The sequence below is a fragment of the Budorcas taxicolor genome, chromosome 14 (assembly GCF_023091745.1).
Source record: "Budorcas taxicolor isolate Tak-1 chromosome 14, Takin1.1, whole genome shotgun sequence".
Classification (NCBI taxonomy): Eukaryota; Metazoa; Chordata; class Mammalia; order Artiodactyla; family Bovidae; genus Budorcas; species Budorcas taxicolor.
This window is the reverse complement of record NC_068923.1, coordinates 30,049,158-30,068,090: the sequence shown is the minus strand read 5'-3', so window position 1 is coordinate 30,068,090 and position 18,933 is coordinate 30,049,158. Positions and strand designations below refer to the sequence as shown.

Sequence of the window (18,933 nt, the reverse complement as noted above, 5' to 3'; positions counted from 1 at the left end):
GCAGTGGGTGATGAGCCCTGTGAAGGGTTGCTCCGGACAGCAGTAAACCACCTCCTCGGAGCAGCTACTCCTGGCTGCGGGCCTCACAGCAGTGCCAGGAACGGGTGATTTTCAGAGGTGCCAGGAGCCCCGCTCCTCCTGGGCGGTGTGGCCCTGACATCAGGAAGGGCTCAGGTATCAGCCGCTCCCTGCCTTCCCCCGACACGACTCAGGATCAGGGCAGCATGAGCCGGGCAAGACACTTGGGCAAGATCCAGAAACGCCTAGAAGATGTCAAGAGCCAGTGGGTCCGGCCAGCCAGGGCGGACTTCAGCGACAATGAGAGTGCCCGGCTGGCCACAGACGCCCTCTTGGATGGGGGTCCCGAGGCCTACTGGCAGGTGCTCAGCCAGGAAGGCGAGGTGGACTTCCTGTCCTCAGTGGAGGCCCAATACATCCAGGCCCAGGCCAAGGAGCCCCCCTGTGCCCTGGAGCCCCCAGGGGCGGCTGAGGCAGGCTCCAAGGGGCTCGACTCCTGCTCCCTGCAATCAGGTACCTACTTCCCTGTGGCCTCAGAGGGCAGTGAGCCAGCCCTGCTGCACACCTGGGCCTCCGCCGAGAAGCCCTACCTGAAGGAGAAGTCCAGCGCCACCGTGTACTTCCAGACAGACAAGCACAGCAACATCAGGGACCTCATCCGCCGCTGTATCACCCGGACCAGCCAGGTAGTGACGGCCGAGCCTGCGCCTCCTTGGCCACAGGGGTGAGGGTGGGGGTTGCAGGAAAGCAGAAAGGGGTGCCTCCTGCTCTGAGGCATGCAGTCCAGATGACTGGAGCATAGGGTGAAACCAGGGATGTTTTTCTCTGCCTGGCCCTGGATCACTGACTTCCAGATTCCCCTTGTCACCATCTGGCTTTCCTGGCCACCCATCGCTGGAACTCCTATTATAGCTTCCCTTCTGACCCTCCTCTCCCATCTTGACCCCGACCACCTAGTCTTCAAGCTGCTGTAAACACTTTTTATGTTTCGGCCATGCCACACGGCCTGTGGGATCCTAGTTCTCCGACCAGGGCTTGAAGCCAAGCTGCCTGTGGCGGAAGCGCAGTCTTAACCATCGGACAGCCAGGGAAGTCCCTGTAGACGATTTTTCTATACTTGAAATTGAACTTGTCCCCTTTACTGCTTAGAGTCTTTAGTGGCTCTCACCTGCCCCCACTGGGAAGAGCTGACTCCGCAGCGCAGCTCACAACCCCTCCAGTTCCTCTCCCCTGTTTCACCACTCAATCCCAAGTGACCTGAAGATTTTCAAACCCACCAGGCTCTGTCTTGAGGCCTCTGCACATGCCGTTCCTTCTGCCAGGAGCCCCCTCACCTTCCTGGCGTCTCCTCCAACACCTACTCCTTGTCAAGACCAAAGGGGACTGAAGTCCCCTTCTCAGGTAGGCTTTCCTGAGTCCCCCAGGCTAGGCGAGGCGCCTCGCATCTGTGCTTCTGAATGAAGGGGCTTGCTCCACTGGGACGCAAACCTGTCCTGTTTCCTCTCAGACTCGTCTGGCCCTGTCTGCCCACAAATCCAGCACAGCGCTTGAATCCAGCCGGTGGTCGGCAGAGGACAAAGGAAGCAGCAGAAAAGATTTCTCCCTCCCCAGAGTGTTTACCTATTAATAGGTGACTTTAGAGGAAGAAAAATCCTTCAAGACCAGAGCTTAGCTGGCAGAATTTAAGGCACCGAGACTGGCACTTGGTCAGGAGTTCCCCTGCTGCTCCTGGACTGTGGATCCACAGGGGCTGCACACTGTCAGCCCGGGAGAGGGGATCATCCTACCTACATGCACAAAATGACTCCTTAGCATAGGGGTATGGGTAGCCCCTCTCTTCCCAAAACTGCAGAGAGCCAGAGGTGAGAATGGCCTTCCAGGAGAAGACTTTGTTATCTGTAAAGGGTCTCCCTGTCTCATCACTCAAATTATTTATTTTACATTTATGTGTGTGTGTGTTAGTCGCTCAGTCATGTCCAATTCTTTGTGACCCCATGGACTGTAACCCGCCAGGCTCCTCTGTCCATGGGGATTCTCCAGGCAAGAATACTGGAGTGGGTAGACATTTCCTTTTCCAGGGAATCTTCCCGACCAGGGTCTCCTGCCTTGCAGGCGGATTTTTTACCATCTGAGCTACCAAAGCATTAATTCTGTTACATCTAAAAGAACTTGAAAAAGAACAAATTGATATTTAAGCTGCTTTTCTGCTAAGATCCCACTCTCATGATGGACTCCCCTCCCAAGTTCAATACTGTGTGAAATCCCCTTTTTTAATTTTTTTAATATTTATGTGTTTGGCTGTGCCAGGTCTTAGTTGTACCACATGGGATCTTTGATCTTAGTTGCAGCATGTGGGATCTAGTTCCCAAACCAGGGATTGAAACTGAGGCCCCTGCACTGGGTGTGCAGAGTCTTAGCCACTGGACCAAAATCCCTGTGTGAAATCTCCTGGCTCCAGAAGAAGCCACCAGCAGTGGGGAAGCTGTGCTTAAAAGAAGAGAGGGAGCAGAGTTCTGAAGAACAAAATAGAAGATAAGAGGGGGTAGAGCATCGACTTTCACGTTGCTAGGCTACTTCAGAGCAATAATTCACATTTCGCTGACGTTTTGCTGATGGGCTCAGGCGGGCAGTCAGGAGGGCCCACACTGCCTGGGGTGGGCTGCACGACCCAGGGCAAGTCCCTGGGCCTCCCCAGGCCCCAGATTCCACACTGGACTAAGGTCCTTTCCAGGTCCCGGGGCCTGTTCCTAAGCATGCTACCTCTGGCCTCTCTGTGCTGAAGTTCAGTGCTCTCCTGAGGGGCGGGGACCAGTCGTGGTGGCGAAATTCTCCACCTCAGCTGCAGCTTGAAGGGGGAGCAAGGCTCCTGGAAAGCAGCCAGGTGAGGGCTTGTGAAACATCGTCCCCCTGCCAAATCCTTCTCCTACCCCGACCCCACCCAGGGAGGCATCTCTCTACCTCTGTGAACTCGAGGCCTGCTGCTGACCTTTGCTCTATCCACACAGCATGTTACAAACTTGGGACAACACTTAAAAATCAGAAGATTCCACTCAACAGTAAGAATTTCCAGCTCCCCTTAGCAAGTCGGAAGAGTGGCTCTGTGGGTGCTGAGTCGAGGCCACCCCTTTGGGTGGGTCGCCTTCACGGCGCTCTACGTCAGTCCCGCTCATCCCGGCCCTGATGTTGTGGTTGCTGTTTAGTTGCTCAGTCATGTCCGACTCTTTGTGACCCCACGGACTGCAGCACGCCAGGCTCCTCTGTCCTCCACTATCTCCCAGACTTTGCTCAAAATCATGTCCCATGGGCAGAGAAGCCTGGCGGGCTATACAGTCCATGGGGTCGCAAAAGAGTCAGACACAACTTAGCAACTAAACTACAACAAAGTCAAGGAAGGCCCTGATGACCTTCATTTTGTCAGCTGTCAGGCTCCTGCAGGCAGTTTGTGATATCACTCCCATACACAGCACACACACGCCTCAGGAGTGACCAGTGACCCGTTCCCACAGAGATGCCAGGGAGGCTGGATCCCCAGTCACGGGCAGTCCTTGGGAAGTAGCGTCCACACAGAGGGGGTGGGCGGGAGCAGGTTTGTGCTCTCCCTCTCCTATGGCTTCAGCCCCCGCAGAAGAGAACAGAGAGGAATGAACAGAGCCAGCGGTTTATATCCCCTGTGGAGCAGGAGTTTGCCCTGTTTCCCGTTATGCTGTCATCCCTTTATTCCACAAAGCCTACACAGGCCAGACCCTGCACCCAGGATGGCAGAGCAGAACAAGAGGCATCCCTCCTCCCAGCCACCTGCCCTTAGGGGAATCGAGGGGACACTGGACTTGAACAACCCGCTGTGCCTGGGAGCAGAGGGGAGCACGACTAAGGCAGGCTTCACAGAAAAGGTGACCTGTGAGTTGAGTCTCAGAGGCTGAGTAAGAGTTTGCTGAGCACAGAAGGGAGGGAAAGGAACTCCAGGCCTAGGGCGGGTCAAGAGCAGAGGTCAGGAGGAGGGAGAGGGCTGGATGCCCTGGAGGCAGGGAGACCGGGAAAGGACTATCAGGAAGGAACTTGCAGTTCCCTACAGTACGCGTTGGCACTTTAAGGATACAAGAAAACAGATAATAGCCATGGTCCCTTACAGATTTATATATAGGATAGATCAGGAAATGGCACCCCACTCCAGTACTCTTGCCTGGAAAGTCCCATGGATGGAGGAGCCTGGTGGGCTGCAGTCCGTGGGAGTCAGTCACTGGGAGTCGGACACGACTGAGCGACTTCACTTTCACTTTTCACTTTCATGCATTGGAGAAGGAAATGACAACCCACTCCAGTGTTCTTGCCTGGAGAATCCCAGGGACGGGGGAGCCTGGTGGGCTGCCGTCTATGGGGTTGCACAGAGTCGGACACGACTGAAGCGACTTAGCAGCAGCAGCAGATCAGGAAATAAGTGCCAGAGCCTATTTCAGCAGTAGAACATGTTTATATAGGTGAGTCTTTATTCATGATAGTACCTAAGTGCTAGTGATTTCAAAGCAACTTAGAGTGGCTTTTCTCCTTGTCTCCTTGTTTTAAATTTTGTCTTTTAATTTAAAATTTCCAAAGAGGAGCTGGTTGGACCCTTGGACCAAGTCAACTCTGATCTCTGCAAACCTTTATGGTTGGTCTAAAGATAGCTGGCTTTTGGGTCAAGTACCAAGTTCTTCCCTGGTGGCTCAGATGGTAAAGTGTCTGCCTGCAATTCGGGAGACCTGGGTTCAATCCCTGAGTCAGGAAAATCCCCTGGAGAAGGAAATGGCAACCCACTCTAGTACTCTTGCCTGGCAAATCCCACGGACGGAGGAACCTGGCAGTCTACAGTCCATGGGGTCGCAAAGAGTCGGATACGACAGAGCAACTTCACTTTCACCAAGAAGCAGGAGGCACCGCACACCACGCAGGGCCACGTGGGGAGCACCAGGGTCCACTGCGGGCTGAGGGGGTGGGAGGAGCCAGGGAATGCGTGGGCATAAGTCTTTATTGTGATTTTGCAGGAAAGGCAAGGCAGGGCGAGGTAAACTGTTGAGAATTGGTTCGTTTGAATAATTCCGAAGGCTCGGAGCCACAGGTGGTCCCCGGTTGTCCTGTTCTTGGCACTGGGGTGATTTAGGGTGGGAAAAGAAATATTGTCAGGATGCTGGAGAGTTAGATAACGGAAGCTTGGGACATGGGTCTGTATTGCTTGGTTAGCATCTCAGAGGCTGTTCCTAGGCAATATGTTTGCCACCTCTAATAATAAACTAACCCTAGGATGTCAAAGCATCACAAATTACAGAAAACAAAAAACATGAATAACCCATCCTCCAAGTGTGGTCCAGGATCCCCGAAGGTTCCCAGACCGCTCCAGTGAGTCTGTGAGGTACTGCCCTTTCTAACCACTCATTTGTGTGAGATTGGACTACCTTTATATGCTTCCTGTAAACAACACATCACAGCAGATTGCTACAGGAGCCATATGAGAACCAGCTGTCTCCTGCTAAGCCAGACACCACAGAGATCTGCTTAACTGAAAAATAATGCCATTCTGTTCACTCCATTGTTGCTTTGGAAAGTATAGTTATTTTTGCCTTAAAATTGTTATTCATGTTAGCATGTGATGAGTTTAATCTTGCTTTAAGTAACAAATATTAGTTGTTTTAAAATAATGTTTAAGAAACATTAAACATTTTCTCAATTTGTTTTTAATATGATAAATATCAATAGTTATAATCCACATAAACAAAGCTCTTTGGAAGCCTCAGTAATTTTTAAGAGTGTAAAGGGGTCCTGAGGCCAAAATGTTGGAGACCCTGAGCAGACAAGCCCCCCAGCCCTGCTGGATTCCTCTTCCTCTCCCTTTAAGTGCAGAAAGAACTCTACCCAGCTCCCTGGGGAGGTGGGGGTGGGGGAGTGGGGCAATGCAGAGGAGCAAAGGGGCAGCTGTAAGCCGGTTCCCAAGAAGCTCCATGCCCCCACCCCTAGATGTCAAGGACCACCTTCTCAGGCCGAGCCCCTGCCCTGGGAGCAGCTGAGTGGAGAACAAGGCCCAGGGATGGGACCCAGCAGGAAGCCTGCCCCCACCGCGCCATGCGCTGAGGAAGCTGATGAGCGTGCCCCTGGCCCCGCACCTGGTAACTGGGACTCCAGGGCCTCGGGTACCACCAGGGGCCCCATGGTGAGCTCTCTGGCTGTTCCTCTGACATGCGCTGCCAAGGGAGGGCAGACCGGGGAGAGAGGGGTCCAGCGCCCCCACCCCCCCACCATCCTCCTGGGACCTGTGATTGGCCGGTCTCCCGTCCCACGGGGGGTTCCCCAGAGTAAGCCCCTCTTCCCCTCTGAGTGCTGGAGATCCGTGCTGGTGTATTGTCAGTGCTCCAGGTGGGCATTGAGGGCAAGAAGCACCTGGCACAGACAGGGGTGACGCTAAAGGGGGAAGCATACGATTGGAGGGGATGGGCCTCTCACAGCTGCCTTTCTAAGGGGTCTTGGCCCCCTCACCCTGTGGTCAGCAGATAGGTGATGGTGGAGGGTCCACCTGGGCCCTTTCTGCCCATGTTCTCTTTGAGCTCTGCTCTCTGGGGTCCCCCAGCCCTCCCAGGCTTGACTCTCCTTCCCTACCCATCCCTAACCCACAAGCAGAGAAGAGACAGACTACATCTGATGTAAACAGAGATGAGTCCTTCTCTTAGCCCACGGCAGACTGGTTGGGAGTGTGGCTCTGGGTTGGGATCAAGGGCATCTCCAGCCTTCCAGCCCTGCGGCTTTTGGCAAGTTACTTAACATCTCTACACCCCTGTTCTTCACCAGGGAAGTCAGGGTCATGGTGGTGTTGTGAAGGTCACAGGAAACAAATGTGCGGCTGACAGTAGGTGCTCAGGAAATCAGGTGCTCAGGTGCTGTGGTTATTATGCATCAACCAAACTCAAAAAGGGAGCATCAGGGACTCCAGGACTCCACGCTTCCACTGCGGGGCTGCGAGTTCAAGCCCTGGTCAGGGAACTAAGATCCTGCATGCTGTGAGGCATAAATAAATAAAGAGCGAAAATTATGTTTTTTTTTTTTTTAAGGGAGCATCAGCACATATGAGAGAAAGGGAAGAGTAGCAATCAAAGGACAAAGTGGGGCGTGGGGTGCTAAGTGCCTCCAACAACTGGCCCCTACATGGTTGGTGGCCCCACCAGGACCCAAATTGCCTCTCCCCTCCCGCCTCCTGCCTTCCCCAAAGCAGCAGGATTTCCAGCCCATGAGAAACTCACGTCTGCCTGGCTGGTAGTGGAGGGTTCTCAGCCACGATTCGAGGTCTCCGCAGGATGAATGCTGCTTGTGGGCACTGCCCCAGCAGACCTGCAGACCCCTGACTGGGTCCCTCCATCTCTCTGAGGCTCCAGATTCCCAGAGCTGCCCTGCCAGGCTGTGCTCCCAGGCCGACTTCCTTCCTTAGCACAGGAAGTACCTCCCTCTCCTTCTCAGCCAACCCCACGCCTCCATGCTGCTGCGGCTGCTAAGTCACTTCAGTTGTGACCAACTCTGTGCGACCCCATAGACAACAGCCCACCAGGCTCCCCCGTCCCTGGGATTCTCTAGGCAAGAACACTGGAGTGGGTTGCAATTTCCTTCTCCAATGCATGAAAGTGAAAAGTGAAAGTGAAGTCCCTCAGTCGTGTCTGACCCTCAGCGACTGCAGCCTACCAGGCTCCTTCATCCATGGGATTTTCCAGGCAGGAGTACTGGAGTGGGGTGCCATGCCCCTCCAGAGCATCTTCCTGAACCAGAGGTTGAGGCCGAGTCTCTTGTGTCTCCAGTGCCTCCATGCTAATCCGTCTGATTGGCCCTAAGAAGATTCCCAGATGGTACAGTGGTGAAGAACCCACCTGCCAATGCAGAAGACATAAGAGATGCGGGTTCTATCTCTGGGTCAGCAAGATCCCTGGAGAAGGAAATGGTAACCATTCCAATATTTTTGCCCGGAGAATCCCATGGATAGAAGAGCCTGGTGGGCCACAGGCCATAGGGTCTCAAGGAGTCAAACATGACTGAAGCAGCTTAGCACATGTGCACAAAACGTCCAGGGTGATCTCAGCTTGAGAGTCTTAATTGCATCTGCAAAGACTCTCTTTCCCAAATGAGGTCACAGCCACAGTTTTGGCGGTTGAAAGGTAGGCGTATCTTTTGGGATTTCATCATTCAGCTCGCTAGGCCCTGTGAGGTGGGACTCCCACACAGGGGATGGAAGAAGTTGTATACGTGCATGCTCAGTCACTAAAGTTGCGTCCTACTCTTTGCCCCCCCATGGCCTGTAGCCCGTCAGGCTCCTCTGTCCCTGAGGATTCTCCAGGCAAGAACACTGGAGCAGATTGCCATGCCCCTCCAGAGCATCTTCCTGAACCAGAGGTTGAGGCCGAGTCTCTTGTGTCTCCCACACTGGCAGGTTCTTCACCACTAGTGTCACCTGGCGAGCCCCGGGAAGAAGTTACTGACCTTGAACTGATCCAGCTGGGAGACAGTGCCAACAGGAGGCAAACAAGATGAACCTGGATGCCATGAGCCTGTCTTTCCAGGCATCCCTTACATTAGCGTGCCGGGCTTTTTGTAAACCCAGCCAAAACATTCTGTCCATTAGTCACCCGCTTACCAGCCCTGGCTCTGGGAAACAGGGACTCACTGGGACACAACTGGGAGGATTTACTGACCTCCTAAGGGGAGAGAACTGTCTCTTTCGCCAATACCTTGGAGGAGGAGGCATTTATCTTTCAGGAGAGAGGTCCTCAGAGTTATTGGCACCATAAGCTTTAATGTGTACAAGTACTTAACCGTGGGCTTCCCTGGCGGCTCAAATGGTAGAGAATCTGCCTGCAACGCAGAGACACCCAGGTTCGATCCCTGGCTTGGGAAGATCCCCTGGAGGAGGGCATGGCAACCCATGCCAGTATTCTTGCCTGGAGAATCCCGTGGACAGAGGAGCCTGGTGGGCTACCATCCAAGGGGCCACAAAGAGTCGGACATGATTGAGCTACTAACACACACACATGTACTTAACTGTGTGTTAACAGAGCCACGGTTCTAAACATCTCTAGTGACCTATAGCCCAGAGTGAGCAATTTCTCAGTGGTCCCCTCCACTGTCCAGACACCCAGAGCAACTGAGCAGCAGGTCAGCTCCATGTAGGTGCCAGTCAACTCCTTCACCTCTCTCTTTGACCCTCTTCTTGTTCTTGCTACTTCCAGATGTTTATGGTCCAAAATAATGTATTGTAACTATTAGAAAAGTGGCAGAACATTATTATTACAGGTGACATTGAAGAAAAAATCACCATAGTCTCCCAGCCAAATATGATTGCCAATTTTGGCTTTGCACTTGTCTACCTATATACCTCCTTCCCTCACTGGCAATTGTAGTAGACATGCTATCATTTTGTCCTTTGTTTTCTTTTCTCACTTGGTTAATTGTTAATACACATTTGGTGAGCATTATACTAAACAGCAAGATTTGCTTAAACATTTCACTGTTCCTTATAGTTTCTATGTAACCATTATAATGATCATTTTAATGGCTGCTGAATAATCTACCTGTCAATGCCTGGTTGGGGAACTAAAATCTCATAAGCCACACGGTATGGTCAAAAATAAGATAAATTGCGGTGCTGTTGGCACCAGAAGGATGAATGGGTGCCTGGCAGGAACACGTACTTCTCTCCCTGTGACTGGATATCTAGACCCCCTCACTCCCCGAGTTTCTGCTCTGCCGGACGACGCAATACCTGCTGGTTGAGTAGGACTCCCTTCTCCACCCGCTGGGGCAGCTCAGTATCTAGTCTAGTTTATACTTCCTGGGGTCTCCACAAGGGTCTGGTTTGAGACTTAAAAACATTTGAAAGCCAGTGGCCATAGAGTGCCTTCGAGCTCCAAACAGCTGCTGCTGCTGCTGCTAAGTCACGTCAGTCGTGTCTGACTCTGTGCGACCCCATAGACGGCAGCCCACCAGGCTCCGCCGTCCATGGGATTTTCCAGGCAAGAGTACTGGAGTGGGGTGCCATTGCCTCCTCTGTCCAAAGAGCTAAGAACCCATAACTGTAAATCTGTCCCTCTCCTGTGATTCTGCCCAACCACCTCCCCTGGCCTCATCTCCGCCTCTCTGCCTCCTCTTTTTTTGCTTTTCTCTCCTTTCTCCTCTGCACTTTCCACTCCAACAGTGGGAGGAGAGGCCAGAGGATATGAGGAGGGGCTGGAGATGGGTAGGGCCTGGCTGCCGCTCTGTGTGCTTCCACAGTTCTGCCCTGTCATCCCCCACCACCCCCGGTGCAGCCCTCACGGGACCAGCTCTCCCAGGGCCACTGGGACTGAGGAGTTAGGCCAAAACCAGCTAGCACCTGGCCCTGACCTTCTGGTGTCCGACCCCTCTGCCCTGGCCCAGGTCCTGGCCATCCTGATGGACGTGTTCACAGACGTGGAGATCTTCTGTGACATCCTAGAGGCGGCCAACAAGCGCGGGGTGTTCGTCTGTGTGCTCCTGGACCAGGGAGGCGTGAAGCTCTTCCAGGAGATGTGTGACAAAGCCCAGATCTCTGACACTCACCTCAAGGTAGGGCCCCGTGATGGTGCGAAAGGCACTTTGTGTGAGGATAGGATAGGCTACGCCGTGGCGACACATGCCTGCATCTCACTATAATAAACATTCACTTCCTGCTCAAAGTCCAGGTCAGATGGCCCTTCCTCATGGTGTGAAAGTGAGGCCCAGTCATGTCTGACTCTTTGTAACCCCATGGGCTATACAGTCCATGGAATTCTCTACGCCAGGATACTGGAGTGTGTAGCCTGTCCCTTCTCCAGGGGATCTTCCCAACCCAGGAATTGAACTGGAGCCTCCTGCTTTGCAGGCAGATTCTTTACCAACTGAGCTATCAGGGAAGCCCTAGATACTAATGAAGGGTACCATAAACCCGTGATGTGAGTGCTTTCCCCATCAGAAGCAGCTGAGCTCACACCCCTGGACTTGGATTCAGAAGACCTCAGCCCCATCCTGCCTGAAAGCTGTGTAGCTGTGCCATAAGGAACACACGGCCCCAAGAAACAGGGACGGGGGAGAGAGGGCAGGAGGATTTTGAGGGATGTGCTTAGGGCCTGAGCTGGAAGAGCATCCTATCACTCCTGTTTTCTGCTTTGTTTGAATTCTACCATCTCCCCTTTCTTTTCTTCTTCATTACTCAAATAATGTCAGGATATGGAAGAAAATTAAGAAGATTCAGCCAAGGAGAGCTTAAAAATGGCCCATAATCCCACCAACTAGTGATAACCCTTTTGCTCTTGCTGAGCATCCTTCCAGACATTTCTAGACAGGTGTGTGACCGTAAATATATAGTGAGGACACCTTGACTTCCCTTCCAACAGAACATCTCCATCCGGAGTGTGGAAGGAGAGGTGTACTGTGCCAAGTCAGGCAGGAAGTTCTCCGGCCAAATCTGGGAGAAGTTCATCATCTCGGATTGGAGATACGTCCTGTGTGGATCGTACAGGTGAGTGCTGGGTTCTACCTTCTGTTGGGGCTTCGAGGAGGCCAAGGCTGAGCTCGGTGCAGACCAGCCCCAACCGCTCAAATCCACACAGCCACCTGCAGCTCCTGGGGGAATTGGGGACTCATCACCTACACGAGGCTGGAGACAGAACCTGCCTGGGAGAAAGGGGGAAATCTGGGTCCTTCCTGGGAGGAATCTCGGGTAGGGAGACACTTCCAAGTGCCTTGGTTTCCCTTTGCGTTGCAATAGGACGTTTCCTCGCTTCCTTTTTCAGAGCTCTCAGGTGTGATTCTAAAGCCATGCAATTTGCTGTGTTGTCTCTGGGGGCCCTATTTTACTTCCAAAATGTTTCATTATTTTGATACAGACAGTGTACAGAGACATTAGCACATGCCAGATAAGGCATCCATTTAAAGTGTGACCAGCTTCAGGGACAAGCGGGAGTCAGAAAGTTCTTCCTGCACCTGCTTCTCAAATTCCTTTGGCCTAAAGCACGTCCATCTTCTGTCACAGCAGCATCCATAGGTGTGGCGAGGGCATGTCTGCGGCCCTTCCCTTTGGATGCACACAAAGGGCTAACCAGAGAGCTCTCTGTTTCTCTAGCTGAGCCTTGAGGGTAGGGCTGGGGAGGGTCTGCGTCCCAGCAGCTAAGCTCTTGTTGAGGGTCTCACTCAGCCCAGGTGATGTACCACGTGCTAGGAACACCTCCCTCTCATCAAGAAACATAGATAAATGGCCAGAATGTAGTGTGGTATGTGCTTTAAGGTCAGTATGTGCTAAGAAACGACCCCTCCTGGGATCTTGGCTGGCAGGTCCTGGAGGTTGGATTGACACTTGGAGGATGAAAAAGGTTGGAACAGAGGGACGGGGTGCAAGAGCAGGGAGCTGAGACAGCTCGAGGAACAGCATGATAAAGGCATGGCCTTCTAGCCGGCCCGATTCCCGCTCTTGCCCTGACCCTTTACCTCGGTGTGCTCTGATTATTTTTATTCCATCTTAAGTCATTTTTGAAAAATTCTGGGCTGCTGCTGCTGCTGCTAAGTCACTTCAGTCGTGTCCGACTCTGTGCGACCCCATAGACGGCAGCCCACTAGGCTCCTCTGTTCCTGGGATTCTCCAGGCAAGAATACTGGAATGGGTTGCCATTTCCTTCTCCAATGCATGAAAGAGAAAAGAGAAAATGAAGTCTCTCAGTCATGCCCGACTCTTAGCGACCCCATGGACTGCAGCCTACCGGGCTCCTCCATCCATGGGATTTTCCAGGCAAGAGTACTGGAGTGGGTTGCCATTGCCTTCTCTGAAATTCTGGGCATCATCCTCTAAATCAGTTTCATAGATGGTGATACACCAGGTTGAAAAATTGTGCTCCTTTAGCCGCACTGGGGGCTTCCCTGGTAGCTCAGCTGGTAAAGAATCTGCCTGCAATGGGGGAGACCTGGGTTTGATCCCTGGGTTAGGAAGATCCCTGGAGGAGGGCAGGGCAACCTTAACCTGACCCTCATGGCCACCCCTGGGCTTTCTCCACTAGGAACAGAAAGATTTTTAAATGCTAACCAGATCAAATCACTTCCATCCTTAAAATCTTTCAATGCATGTCACTGTCCTAGGGGGAAAGAAATCCACCTTCTTACATGGCCTCTGTCTCAGCAGGACTCTTCTTCCCATCCACCCTGCTGTAGCCACATTGGCTTCCTCCCAGGTCCTTCACGCCTCTGAGTCTTTGCACTTGCTGTGTATTCCCTTTGCTGGAGAGCTCATTCTTGCTGTCCTTATCCTGCTAACTCATCTTGCTGGTGGCAGCTTCCACATGATTCCCCAGAGAGCTTATCTATGAACTTGGTTAGCCAAGATCGTAAAAAACATGGTGTCAGGACCTATACTGGGTCTGTTTTCTTTTCTATTGCTTCCTGGAAGGAAGTACAGATAATACAGTGCCTGTATGTTTATCTATGACCATAAATATCTGAGGAATGAATGAATGTTCATGTTAGGTCCTGGCCATCCAACGTGGCTACGTACATGTGTGCTAAGTTGCTTCAGTTGTATCTGACTTTTTGTGACCCCATGGACTGTAGCCCACCAGGCTCCTCTGTCCATGGGATTCTCCAGGCAAGAATACTGGAGTGGGTTTCCATGGCCTCCTCCAGGGGATCTTTCCAGCCCAGGTCTCCACATTTCAGGCAGATTCTTTACCAGCTGAGCTTCCAGGGAAGCCCCCAGTGTGGCTAAAGGAACACCATTTTTCAACCTGGTGCATCACCATCTATGAAACTGACTTAGTGGATGATGCCCAGAATTCTTAAAAAATGAAATAACATGGAATAAAAATAATCAGAGCACACTGAGGTAAAGGATGTTCAGGAAATTGTTGTGGGGTTATGCATGTATTTTCGTATGGAAACAGTTCAGGATGTAAAATGTGTTTCTCTAAGAACAGCCAAGATAAGTCTGAAGAAGAACAGGTGGGGAGGACTTGCCTGTCCAGAGATCAGGACTAGTCGTGGAGCTGCAGGCAATGTGGCCCTGTGGGAGAGACAGACAGAGTGACAGAGGGACAGAACAGAAAGCCTAGACCCAGACCTGAACCTGACAGGGCCTGTCAGAGGAGTGGGAAAAGGTGAGACCAGGAGAAAAATTCTCCATATGAAAAACTGGATTCTACTTCACACATACACACATATGCGTGCACACACACACAATCACCTCCCAATAGATTAAAAGAAATTAAATGTCAAAAACAACTTTAATACTTTTAGTAAAATATAGAGATGGATGTCTTTTAGACCTTAGGATAAGGATTAGGTGTCTTAACACGGACACTCCTCTGTGTTAACACAAAAAAGCACTGACCAAAAAGATTGCTAAATCTGACTATACTACAGTTAAGAACTTTGGTTCACTGAGAGACAGCTCAAAGTAAGTGAAATGTCAGATTACAAACTGGGAACAGGTTTTCATGATGCCCTGACAAGATCAGCATTGAGAGTGAACTCCCACAAACCACACATGAAAAACAGCACAATGGAAGTGTGGGCGAGAGGTGAGAGCAGGCGTTTCATGCAGGAGGAAACACCCGAAAAGATGTTCAGCATCATCAGTGATCAGGAAAATGCAAATCAAGGCTAGAATGAGTTACCATTTTATACCTATTCATCAAAAAAAAAAAGACTGACAATACAAATAGTGGACTTACGAATTTCTACATCGCTGGTGGGTTTTCAAATCAGCACAGTGACTTTGCAAAGAGTTAGGCATTTCCTCTAAAGCTGAATATTCACCTGGTTTTACCCAGCAATTCCACTCCTAGATAGAAAAACTGGTCCGTAAGACATTAGGAGACAAGTATAAGTACTGGTGTGAGAGGGTGCTCCTCCCTCAGTCAACAGGAAAATCATCGAAGCAACTCAAATGCCTATCAGTGAGAGGATGGCTGATAGAGCCCCCAGTGGAATATCATACAACAAGGACAAGTGAAGTACAGCAATAAAAAATAACATGGATAACCAGCAATATTTAAGAGAAAAAAAATCCCCAAAGATGACATGAATGTTAAAAACAAGTAAAATAAAGATATTTACCATTGTTCCTCATCATCTGCAGAGGACTGGTTCTAGCATCCCCACAGATACCGAAATTCAAGGATACCTAAGTGCCTCATATCAAGTGGTGTACAATTTGCATATAACTTACACACATCTTCCTGCATACTTCGTGTCTTGATTACTTAAAATACCGAATACGGTGTAGACTATATGTAAATGGTTGCCAACTGGCAAATTCTAGTCTTGGTTTCTGAAACTTTCTGGAAGACCTTTTTTCCTGAATATTTTTCATCCTTGAGTATATGGAAGGCGGACAGTACTTTTGAGAATACATAAAACTTTTTCTTATTATAGAAAAAGGAAAGTATAGGAACTATGACACAGGATTCTGGGGGATGATTTCTTCTATTTTGGGGAAACTGGAAAAATGTGTTCCGGAACCATGTGGTTAAATGCAAGTCATTGTCAAGATGCTAGCCTTTTATTTCGGGTGGTAGGTTCATAGCTGCTGTTGTGTGTTGTTCAGTTGCTAAGTTGTGACCCCATGGACTGCGGCATGGCAGGCTTCCCTGTTCATAGGCTTCCATGTCCCCCTGTTTATAGGTGCTTAGGTTATTTAAAATTACCAAATAAAGCTACGCAAGTGTAAATGGGCCATTAATAGATGTTTGGCATGGGTCTTGAGCCAAAGATTATGATCAAATCAATTCTATGTACTTGTGAAAGTGAAAGTTGCTCAGTTGTGATCGACTCTTTGCTAGTCCATGGACTATACAGTCCACGGAAGTCTCCAGGCCAGAATACTGAAGTGGGTAGCTGTTCCCTTCTCCAGGGGATCTTCCCAACCCAGGGATCAAACCCAGGTATCCCGAATTGCAGGTGGATTCTTTACCAGCTGAGCCACCAGGGAAGCCCAAGACTACCGGAGTGGGAAGCCTATCTCTTCTCCAGGAGATCTTCCCAACCCAGGAATTGAACCAAGGTCTCCTGCATTGCAGACAGATTCTTTACCAATTGAGCTATCAGGAAAGCCCCTATGTACTTAAGGGTCAGAAAAGAAAAGCCCAATAAAAATAAAATTCTTACCGTGGATGGTGATAAAAGAAAGTGTAAAAGCTAGAGTACAGGATGAATGGACTTTCGGGGTGTAAGGGAGGAGCACGCTCACACAGTGAGTGTGGCGAGGAGGTAGCACTCAGGTGCTGTAGGGACACAGGGGTGCTGGGGGGCACAGGGCACACAGTGTGTGGGGGGCCTGAAAACTTGCCTGGGCACCTTTGGACCTTCTTGGTTGAGAAAGCACGCAGTTGCTTGGTCTAATCTAGCCTGATTCCAAACAACACAGGGGGATTTCTTCTTCTTTTTTTTTTTTTGGCCACTCTGTGCAGCTTGCAGGATCCTAATTCCCAGGCCAGGGATTGAACCCTGCAGTAGAAGCGCAGTCTTAACCACTGGACCGCCAGGGAAGTTCCACAATTGACTTCCTAGTGTAGCCAACAGTGCTGCTGTCCCAGGGCTTGTTGCCTCCCTGTCAGCTGGCTGCCCACAGTCAGCATAAGCTGCCCACCTCTCTGGGTTGTGTGGGTGGCTCCTGGGCGGCAGGTGAGGTTTGGACAAAGCCTCATTGTTCTTCCCAATTTCCCCAGCTTTGCATGGGCCCTGCCCTGCCTCACAGAGCAGGGGACTCCAGAAGCTGGACCTGCCTTTTGGTGGAAAGACAAGTTGGGGCCTGGAGGCTGAGACCCTTGGTGAGGCTGTTTCCATCCCACACAGAGACCCTGTCTCCCTCTGACCATTCTGTATCCACTGCTCCAGGCCTGGGCCCACATTATTGATTCTCTTGATAGTTAGACTGTCAAGACTAACCTGATAGTCTTTTGTGCTATCACCTGGCTCTTCAGGGGTGACTGGAGTGAAAAGAGTTTTCAATCAGAGATAGAAAGGAATCTGTTTAAATTAGGGAATCATGAAAGTAAGACGTAAATGCCTTAAGCATTTTGTTTTCAATAAAATGTGTAAATGAGGGGGAGGGTCAGGGCCTCTGCTTGAGGGTGTCCTTCCACAGTGTCCAGGCAGACCCTCCATGCAGCATCTCTCCTGTCCTGTCCCCACCCCCACCCCCACAGTATTCTCCTTCCCATCCCTCCCAAAGCATAGGACTCTCCCTCCCTTCCCACCTCTGAAAACCTGGCCACACCCTTTAGAGTTTCATGAGCCCACAGCCCTGCCATCCAAGGAGCAGCCCAGACCCTCATTTGTTTGGAAGAGGCAGATGTCATGCATGTCACAGGTGGGGCTGCTGCGGCCCCAGCAGCTGGTGACCCCCAGCAGCACAGTGGGGGACACTGGCGCTCGGCCAGCATGTGGCCCCTCTGTTCCTCCATGGGGACTTCTGAGGGGCTCTCATCTGAGCACCAGTAGGGAGCCCTGACCCAAGGCTAGGATTTCCTCTGCATCTTAATTACTTCTGTGCAAACATTCGCTGGGGCTTCCCAGGTGGTGCTAGTGGTAAAGAATCTACCTGCCAATGCAGGAGACGCAGGTTTGATCGCTGGGTTGGGAAGCTCCCCTGGAGGAGGGCATGGGAACCCACTCCAGTGTTTTTGCCTGGAGAATTCCATGGACAGAGGAACCTGGCAGGCTACAGTCCATAGGGTTGCAAAGACCTATGACATGACTGAAGTGACTTCACACACACACACACACACACACACACACACACACAATCGCTGTCTCTGAGCTTCAGCTTGGTTATCCATGGGAGGGGTGACTGGGGGTTCAATCAGGGTGGAAGGAGCCGGCGTGGAGGCACGGTGGGCACACCTACCGTCCTCCTGGTCCTCCTCCAGAGCAGGGTGCCGGCGGCCTCCCCATCCCCAGCCCTCACTCTCTCTCCTCTCCCTCCAGCTTCACCTGGCTCTGTGGGCACGTGCACCGGAACATCCTCTCCAAGTTCACAGGCCAGCCAGTGGAGCTGTTCGATGAGGAGTTCCGCCACCTCTACGCCTCCTCCAAGCCCGTCATGGGCCTCAAGTCGCCCAGGCTGGCCACACCCCTGCAGCCCGGATCAGCCCCCGGACCCCCGCCTGGCCGCCTCAGTGACAGCAGCAGCTCCGCCAGTGACCGCACATCCTCCAACCCCTTCAACAGCCCATCGACAGGCAGCAACCCGCAGACCCAGAGTCTGTCCACGTCCTCAGGGCCCGGCAGCCCCCTGGCCCCAAACCCACTGCTTGCCTCCAGGTTCCAGCCCCACCACAGCCCTTGGGGGAACCTGACCCCACAGGGCCACTTCTCCTCGAGGCCCTATGATGGCCCGCCAGCCCTCTACAGCAACCTCAATGCCTACAGGCCCACTCGGCTACAGCTTGAGCACCTGGGCCTGGTGCCCAGGGTGGCCCACACCTGGAGGCCCTTTCTACAGGCCTCCCCACATTTCTGAAGAGTCCCTTCTGCCAGCTGACCTCCCTGGGGACAAGGCTGGGCATTCTTGGATTTTTCTGGCTCAAGGACCCCACTTCAACACTGAGTGGCTTGAACCTGCTTCCCTTTGAACTAAAGGCGCTTGGACGAAACCATTGCCCATAATTGAATGTTCCCAGGCCTGAGATGATTTGCTTCCTGACCCCCTGGTATGGCCCAGGCAACACATTCCAGAAGGTTCCAGGGAGGTGGTGGGCAGGGAGCTAGAGGACAAAATCATGAAAATAGAGCATCTTTCTTCCAAAGAGCCACCAGGGCTTTAATATCAACATTTCCCGAACCTGCAATGCGACAAGGGGCTGATGCAACCCAGGTTTTACTTATGGGTAAACTGAGGCACTGAGGCAGAGGGTAGGTGTGACCAAGGTCCTCCTCTGT

General features: G+C 51.7%; 1 protein-coding gene across 1 annotated transcript; it reads left to right on the top strand.

Moving 5' to 3' along the window:
* Window positions 1-224: 224 nt before the first annotated feature.
* FAM83A (family with sequence similarity 83 member A) lies at window positions 225-18,514 on the top strand. The gene is made up of 4 exons (XM_052651824.1): window positions 225-704; window positions 10,432-10,599; window positions 11,406-11,530; window positions 17,980-18,514. The coding sequence occupies exons 1-4, from the start codon at window positions 225-227 to the stop codon at window positions 18,512-18,514; spliced, it is 1,308 nt and encodes a 435-aa protein (XP_052507784.1).
* Window positions 18,515-18,933: the final 419 nt, after the last annotated feature.

Excerpts from the sequence above, each read along its gene's own strand:
- FAM83A (XM_052651824.1), top strand. The coding sequence starts at position 225 with ATGAGCCGGGCAAGACACTTGGGCAAGATCCAGAAACGCCTAGAAGAT. Across the intron at positions 705-10,431 it reads GTATCACCCGGACCAGCCAG|GTCCTGGCCATCCTGATGGA; the intron begins GTAGTGACGGCC and ends GCCCTGGCCCAG. Across the intron at positions 10,600-11,405 it reads TCTCTGACACTCACCTCAAG|AACATCTCCATCCGGAGTGT; the intron begins GTAGGGCCCCGT and ends CCCTTCCAACAG.